This window comes from Alligator sinensis, unplaced genomic scaffold, assembly GCF_000455745.1.
Source record: "Alligator sinensis unplaced genomic scaffold, ASM45574v1 scaffold1404_1, whole genome shotgun sequence".
Classification (NCBI taxonomy): domain Eukaryota; kingdom Metazoa; phylum Chordata; order Crocodylia; family Alligatoridae; genus Alligator; species Alligator sinensis.
This window is the reverse complement of record NW_005843008.1, coordinates 465,627-477,161: the sequence shown is the minus strand read 5'-3', so window position 1 is coordinate 477,161 and position 11,535 is coordinate 465,627. Positions and strand designations below refer to the sequence as shown.

Genomic DNA, 11,535 nt, shown 5'->3' with positions numbered 1-11,535 from the left:
TTTGGGAAGAAAAATCATTTTCTCAGGCACCAGTAAAGAAGCAGGTACATCTGGTATTTACTGAAGGATAGATCTGCTGTTTCCCATGCTGGAGGATAGACATCTTGTGCCTGGAAATGCATGTAACATCTCCCCCTATTATAGAGTTTGTCCAATAAAAGATACTATCAAGATGTTATCAGTATTATCATATTGCTCCTGAATTAGTACACAGAAGTACACCAAACAGAATAAGAGAACAGGTTTCAGATCCAAAATAGCTGCGTTCCTCGTGTCTAAGTCAGGCAATGGTGCAACCATGGCACATCCATATGAAATACAGGAAATAGAAAGGAGGAGGGAACCCTGGATCGTTTCTGGGCTTAGTAGGAAAACTGATTGGCTGTGGTTTTTGCAAAGATTGGAGTGTACTTAAACAATGGATTTGTTAAGATTCTTCTCAAGTTTATTCTACCGATGCCCTCCATAATACATAGTATTTTATCCCAGAGCTTTCTTCATCAAACCTTATGAGGGAAGTGATCTGGGACTATTCAGCTGGAGGAAGAAAAGACTGAGTGGGGACGTGGTGGCCATCTATCAGTATGTAATGTGTGACTATTGGGAGCTGGGAGATAAACTGTTCACTAGGGCACCCCAGGGAAGACAGGAAGCAATGGCCATAAACTGTTAGAGGATGCTTTCAGGTTGGATTTAAGGAAGAACTTGTTTACAATAAGTAGACTTCCCAAGGAGGTGGTGCAGTCCCCAACTTCGGAGGTCTTCAAGAGGAGACTGGACGGACACGTTGCTGGGATCATTTGATCTCAGCACTATTCCTGCCCAGAGCAGGGGGTTGGATTTGATGATCCTTTGAAGTCCCTTCCAGCTCTTAATTTTTATGATTTCTACAATTTGATGCCCCATGGGTGCAAGTGCTTGTGGGGGGGAAGAAACGTTTTTGGCTAGAACCTGGAGAACGATGGGTCTAGACTAGGGCTTTGCAGGGGAAAGCTAGTACAAGTTACTACATGTCCTGATGTCCTTGTAGAGGTGATGGAGATTTCATTTCAGGTCTATACTGGAGAATGAGAGATGCTTCTCTAACAATCAGGGCTTTACTTAAAGCAAACTCTTGCAATGGGGGCTCATGGATAGATTTTGCTTTTACCCATGGAGGCAGGGCTCACAGTGATTCCAGGTATTGAGTTTATCGAGGGAAAAAGGAGTCCCTCCCAACCCGATGTGGTAACCAGCAAAGCCCAGAAGCCTAGGAAAGACCCATGGTAGAGCACAGACATAACTACACCTACATCATCCCTACCGGTGTCTGTGCAACCTCTTCCTGAACCCCTCCAAGGAGAGCCCACCACTTCCCTTGGCAGTGCATGCCATGCATTGCACTGCTTCATGGTGTTCAAAGAGGAAGAAGGCAGGTACCAACCTTTTGCTATTCATTTCTTAGGTGATTCAGTCAGGTATTTTCCGTTCAAGAGAAATTAGGGCATCTGTGAGAAACAGGGCTGGTTCCTTAAATTCTCTAAATTATTTCAGGCCTGACCTCAAGCTCAGAGCAGTCAATGTGTGTCTCTACCCAGATTGCATGGGGACCAGGATGTGAGTCTTACAGAAATAACACAAAGGAGGAGGAATCCTTTGCTTTTGGCTGTAGAAATGAGGTTTAACTGAGCAAGGGACTGAACTGGTTAACTGGTTAACTTTACTGTCGTTTTCTCCTGAATAATGAAGTCTCCCAATACCTGCATGGGAAGAGATTTCTAGCATAGAAATATCTATTTGACCTACACTACACACACTCCCATGCATATGCCAGGTTAAAACTAGGCATTTTAATGTTATTCTGTGAATGATGCAGTTTCTGTGTGAAGGTACTGAATCTTGTTACCATGGTTCTGACTAACCGTCTTAGACTGTAATTAACAGAGATATATAAATGACATGCAGGCGAGCAGAGGGGCACTCACGGTAGGAAGCAGCAGGTGATGGGTAGAAGCACATCCATGATAAGGTGCCAATTTGAGAAACTGGTATTTGACAAGCAAGAGGTTCTCTCAGGGTGTACCTGCTTCTTTCCCAAACTTTGGGAAGAAAATTTGGTGTCCAAAAGCTTGTCTAACTTGCTTCCCAAATATTTAATTGGTCCAGTGAAAGATGGTACCAAGCAAGTCTAGTTAAGCATGCATTTTCTGGAGCATCTCAACAAACACCGTACTGCTAATAAGGACCACCAAGGAACAAATATAGCCTAGTACTCAAAGGTTGAGAAGGCAAGAGACATTTTTTCCTAAATCACCATTTTCCTAGAAAAGAAGTCAGTCAGTTTGGGAAGACCCAACGTCTGAGCAGGGTTTGGATCCAGCGGTGCCCAGCACCGTCAGCCCAGGAGGTTTGGTGGGAAACTTAATCCTTCTTATACACCGACGCTCCTGCTCAACAGCTGAACTGTTGGGGCTGTGCTAACAAAGTCTATGCTGGGTGTCCTAAATGATCCCTTAGACATTTCAATAGTGTCTTGGCCAAGGGTGGAAAACTCCAGCAGGCTCCAGTAGTTGTCTGGCAACTGGTATCTTGAAGTTCCCACAGTGATGTTTGGGAGATTTCTAGGTAACCTCAGAAAACACAGAGAAGAAATAAGGTCCCAGGGTTTTGACTGGGAGGGGAATCACCTCCCAGCAGGACTGACCAAAGGACCTGGCAGATCCTCGATGGCCAACTCTCTTTGGGACCTGCCAGGGTATTTGAGCTGCACACCGGGAATCCTCAGTGACCTTTTCCAGGCTACAGGAGGAGATCATCACACAGCTTCTTTGTTCCTATAATGCAAACTTTAAGTCTACAGCCAAAGCAGGTCATGAAGAAGAAGCTAAGGCAGTGAAAACTGAACTAAAGATGTTGCATATCCACTCTGCTTTATTGGCTACCCCCACATCACTGTGCTGGCAAAATGCTTGCCAGGAGGAAAAAGCCCTGAAAAAAATGTGCTGCACTGAAAGGAGTTCATCCCCACTCACATGGTCCCCTCTCAAACGCCAGACTCACCCACCCTGTCCGAGGGCAGCTTCCACCTGGAAACAGAGGGCTGGGGCCAGTCGCTCTCCTCCCAGGCTGCCTGCCCATACCTTCTTGTACCATCCCCATGAACACGCCCCAGGCAGCTCCGCAGCGGTGTTAGCTCCCCGGGGACAAAGGGATGCAGGTGCAGGCAGAGCGCTCAGACCCTGCAGGCAACTAAGGGTCAAAGCTGCCCCGTGTGACACCCAAGTGCTTTGCAACCTTCAGCATGACCAGGGTCTGGCAGTCGTGCAGCAGTCACAGGCCAGGCCCCATAGTGCCACGAGTTGCACAAAACCCACCTGAGGAAGAGAGAGCCAGGTCTGTCCTGTGCTGCACATGCAGAGCCCAAGCTGGGACAATGAGCTGCCTCTATGTTTGGCACTGTATAAAAGTATGTGATAAAAGGACCAGGTAAAAAGTAAAATTCTCTCTTTTTAGTTTGTGGGTCTTAATCCAAGCTCCTTGCTCAAAGCAGGGCCATCTCTAACTAGTTCATGCCAGCCAAGAGTGTCTATCCAGTCCTCTGAAATCTCCAATGATGGAGACTCTACAACCTCTCTGGGTAGCCTGTTGCACTGGTTTTAGTTGTCAGTATTCTTCTGCTAAGAAAATGCAAAGTGCCTCTTTGGGGTCCCCTCTAACCCTAACGCTTTTTCTAGGAATTTATGACCCAAGGCTAGAAGAGATGGACCACGTTGCTTTCCACAGAAGGCATGCAGGGCAAGATGCAGGGAATCCCCCTACATCTACAAACAACAGAAGTTGATCACATTCCCTTTAGTTTCTGGCTGAAGTCGAAATAATGCATTTCTGGGATGCTAGATACCTGGTTCTTCATTACAGATACGGATAACCTCCCCCACCCCATCTATGTCTTTGTGCAGTCCAGGTTCTCTACAGTATTTAATGAGAGTTAGACTAGCATCTGTACCATCCATAACTTCAGTAGCTTTATTCCAGCCAAAGCAAAAAAGCAGACAAAGTCTCTGTGAAAGGGAAGAAGAGAATGAAACAAGAAACAGCAAGATCTCCCCAAGGGTAGTGCCATTTACTCTGTGCCATTAAGTTAATCAAGGATCCCTCCCCCCCACCCTGATTTGGCTCGAATCACAACAAGAGTGAGTTTCTGGCATCCACGTGTCATCATCTTCACACCAAAGCAAAGCAAGGAGCCCAATAGCTAAAGCATAGTCTCTGGGCCAGGCAACACCCCCGTTTCAAAGAACAAGGGTCCCTAGAGACCTGAAGGCAACATGGAGAATGGGTGCACTTGGAAACCGAGTAAGGCTGGAGGGAAAGGGCCAAGAGCCTTGCTCTTCTTGCAGGGTCTCTATTCCATTTGCCTGGACAGTTAAAACACCCTTTCCTCCACTGCAACACCCATTCCCTCACCCCATCACGTCTATTCTCTGAGTGCATGGAGATCGGGGGCAAAAGGAGGTGGTTCCCATGCCCTTTGGGCCTTCTTGGGAAATGCATTTCCTCAAGCAGGGCTGGTTCATGCTTGTCTTGGTGCTCCTAGACACTTGGCCCACCTCAGTTATTAGGTTATGTATTGCAGAGTTGCAGAACTGGAGGGTCTGCTACAGGCCAGGAAGGTGGAAGGGGGAGCATCCAGGTAACAGGTTCACGGAGGGGGTCTGGTCTGGCTCTCCTGGTCCTGTTAGTCTCCCACACAGCCTTTTACTTCCCAGATCAGAGCCCGGAGAAGGGAACAGGCTGCAGCATCCAGAGCAGCTGGGCACCCAGGGAAGCTTGCACAGAATCCGAGTCCAGCGAGGAGGACCTCAGCAAGGGCCCCTAGCCATCATTGCTCCAGCAAAGGGCACCAGCACCCATATCCTCACATCAAGGCCAGCAGAGCAGGGGGCAGCAGGATGAGGAGAGTGGCTGGCAGGGAAGAGGAGGCTCCCACAACAGGTTTCCTAGCCATATCTGCAGCAGCTCTCCCACCCCAGGTATAGTACTTGCCCATGGCCACGTTGGGGTTCCCCTGGGCAGGGTCAAACCACATCTGGATGCAGCGCCCGCGGTCCCGTGGTGCTGTGGTGTACTTGTAGGAGTCTGACCAGATTTTCTCACACAGGACAGCGGCGCGGGGGAAGACCAGCTTGAACGGCCGGCACACGGTGCCCCAGGGACAGTGATTTGTTCCTGGAGATGACAGAGGAGAAGACAGCAGTTAGCAAGCAGCAGCTGGCAGGGACGGGCTGTCTGGGTCAGCGGAGACCCAAACATCCCAGGCCAGTGACTGAAGTGCACATGGCCTGCTCAAAGTGAGACTCAGTGCGAAGGCTGGTGGGTGCCCTGGTTGAGTCTGAAAAGGAGATGCAAGGTTGGGCCTGGATGGAGGGGCTTATGGATGCGAAGAGATGGAGAGCTCGGCACTGGTAGGAATGAGGGCACCCAGGGCCTGGGGCTGGCTTCACCAAGCAGCCACCCCTGTCTCTACCTCGGGCAACTGCATATACATTGTCATGAGCAACCCTGTGGAACCCCGCTTCCAACCCCCACACAACCCCATAGGCAAGGCCAGCATTAAGTCAAGGGTATCCTAGGGCATTGGACCAATTGCATAAGCTGGGATGAAGTTAGACAAGTTCATGAATGCAAGGCATTCCTTCTTGGGGCTCTGCTTATCGGAAGCGGGGCATAGCAACTGAAGCACAGCCCAGGAGAGGGGTTGGGAGACCTCCAAGATATGACAGAGGCCAGTTAGGAAAAAAAAAAGAAAAGTAGTAAAAGAAGTAGGCATGGGACATCAAGGCCCATTACAAAAAGAGCAAGGGAGGCAAAGGCTGTTGCACCTTTTCAGGGGTTCACTGACCTGTGGCCCAGTTCCAGCCCTTGTGCCAGTTCTCTTTGCAGGTGACGTAGTCTTTGCAATTCTCCCACCACTCCTCACAGTCCTCCTTGCACAGTGGCACATGGAGGATCCTCTCCCGCTGCCAGCTGCTATCCGTCTGCATGGGCATAGAGCTCAGCACCTCAGGGATCCAGCCACCTCCGAGCATCCCCGGATGCAGGCTGCACCCTGGGGAGCAGGGGCACCCCCTTTTCTCCTACCTCCAACATGGAGACAGGTATTGCCTGGGGTGCAGCAGCTGGCTGGATAGACCCTTTGGGCAGGGGAGATCAGTCTCCCAGGCCCAAGAGCCACCTTTGCCAGGGGCAGGAGGCATTCATGCCTCGCAAGGTGGCTGGCTGGCATGACCACCAAACACTGCACGACCCACAGGGTTTGCGGCATACAGCATAGTAGGGCAGAGGCAGCTCAGCAGCGTCCGTTCAGGCTAGTGATCTAGCAAGGCCGGGCCAGTGAATGCCTCGACAGCAGGATTGAGCATCTGGGGAGCCGTAGATGGTGGTTGTGAGAGTGGAAGTCCTACCACCCAGAGAAGAGCTGGATGAGCTGGGAATAATGGGGGGGAAAGAGACCAACTCTGGTATGGCAGGAAAAGAGCCCACCTCTGCTGCAAGCTCCAGCAACCAGGCGCACTGGAAGGCACTGACACATATAAACCCCCTGGATAAACAGACATCAGCATCAGGTGGGAAGTGGCAGGAATCAAACCCAGTACGTTTGGCACTGGTGACATAAGCCCCTCCTATTCAGCTCAAAAGACCTCCCCTCCAGCTGAGACCAGGGGAGTCACTCACAGGGCTTCTACTACAGGAAGCGCCAGATACACACACACACACACACACACACACACACCAGGGTTGTGTTACCACATGTGCATTATCCCATGCTCATGGGAGCTGCACCCACCTTGAGAATCCAGGGCCCCAGGTTGGGGGAGCACTCATAGAGAAAGTTGTCCTGGATGAAGTGGTGCTGGCACTTGTGCAGCATCACCCCACAGTGGTTCCACTTGAAGCGGTACAGGTAGGACTGGTCCCGGTGAGCCTCTGTACTAGTGTTTCCTGTGAAGCAGGCATTGGCCTTCCAGGGGGTGCACTACAACCAAGCCAAGGACAGGAGATTATCACAGTGACAACACCAGCTATTGCTGGGGGCTGTGGCAGTCTCCCACACAGCCCCCAACTCCTCAGCATGGGTGGTTTTAGGATCTCCTGGAGCTGGACACATGGGCTGGAGGATCCATGGATGGGTGAGGTGGGGGAAGCCAACCGGGCAGCAGGGTGCAGAAGTGGTATTTGCTCTAGGGGCAGGGCCCAGGAATTTCTGCCTCGGTTGCACTGGCAGCAGTCCACCCAGGGCTGAAGGGGCACTGGGGTAAGATCGAGTCACAGAGCCATCTTGCCTCAAGCCCAAGGCAGTCAGGGTCTGGGAAGGAAGATGCCCACCCACCCACCCTTGGAAGAAGGGGATGTGGTGGCAGCTGCAGTCCTTGGACTTTGCTCTGCTAGGACTGCTCAAATGCAGACCTGGTTCACCAGTGCTGTCAACCCCTTCCTGCTCATGCATCTGCAGGCAGGGGTGGATCCGGGGAGGGCAGGGTGTGGTACCATCACCCCCCTGCCCTCCACCCCCGAGGTCCCCAAGCTACCCAGACCTTAAAACCAGGTGCCTAGGAAAGCCCACAGCCCTTCTATTGACAAGGTACTAAGAGTCACTTGACTTGATGGCTCATTTTCATGTCCTCGGCTACTGCTAATCTCTTTACTCCACAGGTGTGATTCCCTTTTTTAAGGGCCTTGCATTTCCATTAATCAAGTTACCCTTTCTTCTCCACTTTGAATGGTGAATAGGCAGTCCTGGTCATCTTTTCGAAGATGGTTTTTGCTTTAGCTACAATCCTCAACTCGAGTAAACAGCAAATCCAGTGAGGCCATAGCAGACAGCAAAAGGCTGGATGCACTATCAATACGCTCAAGAAGGCCAAGGTTTGCATCACAAATCTGAATTAATTACAACTATAGGACTAATAAAAACAAAACTTTTTACTACATTGGCCGACTTGTTGTGCATGTCTGTCTACTGGAATGTGGACCGATTTGGCAAGTGACAAAAAGTTACTTGTTTTTGCTTTGATCTTAAACTGAATAATATAGCCCCAGGCCCCCGGCAATATTGGTAAGTCATCTAAATACTCTTTAACTGGAGGAAAGTGTTGGGGTGCAGTGCATCACCACATATAATATCTGCACCCTCTTTCAAAAAGCTAAATTTCTCCATGACCACATCCCTGCCAAGCACCAGACTCTAGCATCACAGCCAGCCCTTGCAGGTCTGGGCGACTTTGTGGTTCCTCCCCTGCCGATACCAGGGGTGAGCTGGGCTAATGAGTGTCAGAGCCCATAGCCCCTTCACCTGGCCATGAAGCTCTCCCACCGGGCCCAGGTTGGCTTTGTGGTGCTTGTCATCCATGCAGACATTCAGCAATGACGCCCCAGCAGGGCTGTCAATGCAGGAAATCCACAGGCCTAGCAGGACCCACTGTGCTGCCATCTCTCTACAAGAACACGACAACGTAGAAATAGGAGAGAGAAGAGCAACTTCAGAGAAGGGGCCGGTCCACCTGCATTCAGATGGGTGCAGTTATGCCAGGGGCTCTCAGCAGGCGAGGGGACCCCACAGGGGATGTCAGCACTGTAAAGTACCCTCAGTGCTTTACACCCCCCTATATGAGCTTCCTGCTCTCTTCAGGGCCATTGCACATAGGCTGGGGATAGGGGCTGAGCTGTGCCAATGCTCTTGCTGGGACTTGAACCCAGAGGGTCCTGCCCCTCTTCTCAGGCTCAGATTGACACTGCATTGGGGTTAGGAAGTGAGTCCACCCCAGTCAAACTGGTATGGACTGGGCAGGTTGCCTTCTTCAGCAGGGGCATGGCCTCTGCCTGGGATCTCTTGAGCATTTATTAACAACCTTGTACAGCAGGAGGGCATGGGCTGTGGTAGTCCCCCTACTTCACCTAAGACAGATTCAGGTGCTATGTCTGGAGCTTGATTGTATAGTTTTGCTAAAAGGTCAGACAATTAATTTGTCTGGGATGGTTTGGACAGGGCTGATCTTGTCTCAGGAGTTGGACTCACTCTGCTGTGCTCCTTTTGAAGCTCATCCACTGGGCAGCCCAGAGTGGGGAAACATGTGGAGTAGAAGAAATAATCCAAGATGGAGAATGTGGGCTTGGTGAAATAGCTGTTGTCCTGACTTCAAAAGAGGTTTTGGTTTTAGCCTGGACCTTGTCCCTGAAGGGAGAAGACACTTGCCCAATGTCCTGTTTGTAATGCTCTTGAAACAATAGCCATTAAATACAGGGGGTAGGGGATCAGCTTCAACATGAGGGGTGGAAGGTGGCCTTGCCAATACCTAGAGGGGTGGGGGGTTAAAGACCTGGCAATGGAGAAGTTGGAGGGATTTGTCTTCCGAGTCCACATGCATGTAGGTCCCATGAACCAAGCTCTCCTGCTTCACTTAGATACTGGGGCTTAAACATGCCAGGGGTCTTCTAGGTTTGTGCGCTGGTCTATATCTGTGCATGGTCTAGCCAGGTGAAGCCTACTGGGCGCTCTCAGTCTACGCATGTGCACTCTGGCATTCAACTGCAGGGGTCACAATATTGCAGTCTGTCCATCTATGTCACCAACACCAGCTCCATGGTTAGAAACCTATCATGCAGGTGCTCAGAGAGCCACAGGTCTGTGTCCTTTTTTTTCCTTTTCCGCAGAGGGCAACACCTAACTGGGGCCTCTCACTTCATGAGGGCTTTCTGGAAGTTACAATGGAATATATTCATGCTAAGGGCATGGCATCTCTATCCTTGGAGTTTTTGAAGACCTGGCTAGACAAAGCCTTGGCTGGGATGATGTAGTTGGGGCTGGTCCTGCTTTGAGCAGGGGGCTGGACTAAATGTGACCTCATGAGGTCCCTTCCAACCCACATTGTCCATGAATCTATTATTCTAATTCTTCAAAGAGCTTCTGCTGCTAGACTGGACAACTAAGACCCACACACTGAAAAAAATAATGGATTTTACTTTTTCCCCAAAGATTTAAAGTTGAATAAATACAGAACTTGGATTTCTTTGGCACGTTGAGGGAATTGCACACATTGGTACCTGTATGCAATGGTGCCCTGAAAGTTGCATGGATGGTTTCATGTATTCCTGACTCAGCTGGTCTATAAGGGGCCAATCTACCCTTTCAGAAATAAAACTTATCATGTCACTAATGTAAAAATCAAGATTTAAGGATTGTTACTCATTTCCCAGCTGTGTAGATTGGGATGCAGTAAAACAGGAGAAATTCATGAGGGTGCTAGCAAAGTGAGGCCACAAGGAAGCCCAGGTACCAGTGGAAGTCGGGGTTGGCAAGTGCAACACTCATTAGCAGCAAAAAATTTGACTTACCTTTTGAATACCTTCTCAATCAATGATCCCCTACCTTCTCACCCTGTAGCTGAATGAGTGGTACAGGGTCAGTTAGTGGGCTAGATCCCAACCTAATGGGTCCGGTAGAGTTGGCTTTTGGGCTGAATCCTGACCAGCGTAAGCCCACGGGCTTGATCCTGTGCATGTGGCATTCTCCCCATATCAACCCTGCACACCTAATCCACCCCCCTTGCTAGGTCAGTGTGTGGGGTCTCACTTCCTCCACTTCCAAATGTCATTTAACCAGCAGGGCTGCTCAAGAGTTAGGACAAGGCCTCAGAGGCTGGATCTGGCCCACTGTCAGGGACCCCAATCAGGCAGGCCGGCCTGGGCCAAGTGCCCCAACAGCCACACCTGTGGTGAACCTCAGCCAATGAACCCTGCCCCAATCTAAAACCAGTGAGTAGCTTGGCTGGCTGCTGGGAGTACTGCTTGCCCATGTAGCACCAGCTGAGACCTGGTTCTGACCTGGGTTTACTGTAGCAAGTGTCCTGGCTCCTGCACTCTGGTTGTCCTGCTTTCTTCCTGCCCCAGTCTTGACTTAGATCCAGGAGAAATCCAGAGTCAATTGTTAGGGTGACAATATTTGGATCTTGGGGAGCACTGAATTTGCAGCTGAATAAAGGCATGACCTGTGGCCTAGCAAAAGCTGCTAACCACAAGGCAGAATGATATATTAAAAGTAATATTGCAAGATGCATAGACAAATAGATTTTGCTTATGAATGCCTATGCTAAGCCATCCATTTGCTTATGCTAAGTAACCATCTTAATTGTGTCGACCATTTTCTAAAAAAGCAGCAAGTGAGTCTGTCTGAGTTTGTGTGCTGTGAATGAGGTGAACCTTTAGGAATGTGGAACATGCTACAACGTGGGACAGAAAAACAGACCCAAATGTCAAAAACAACATGTAACTGGTAACAGAATCCAAGATGAATATATGCAAGAAGGGAAATTGTGATTGGTGAAGAAGCCTCTGGAAGCTTCCAGGTTTCAGTCAAAGTGCACCCATTGACCAAAGAAGTGGGGTGAAGGCCTTGGACGTGCGCTTATAGCAAAAAGGCATGTAAATGAATGAAATGCATAGGTAATTCCATGTTAATGAAGCAAACAGTAAACAGAGGTGGAGCTTGAGATAGGAGGA

The 11,535-nt window shown here is 49.8% G+C and overlaps 1 protein-coding gene across 1 annotated transcript; it reads right to left on the bottom strand.

The window, feature by feature from the left end:
- Positions 1-4,897: 4,897 nt before the first annotated feature.
- Positions 4,898-8,470, bottom strand: LOC102373359 (folate receptor alpha-like). The gene is made up of 4 exons (XM_025193047.1): positions 8,333-8,470; positions 6,827-7,015; positions 5,882-6,017; positions 4,898-5,208 (listed from the first exon to the last, which is right to left on the bottom strand). The coding sequence occupies exons 1-4, from the start codon at positions 8,468-8,470 to the stop codon at positions 4,898-4,900; spliced, it is 774 nt and encodes a 257-aa protein (XP_025048832.1).
- Between the last annotated feature and the right edge of the window lie 3,065 nt (positions 8,471-11,535).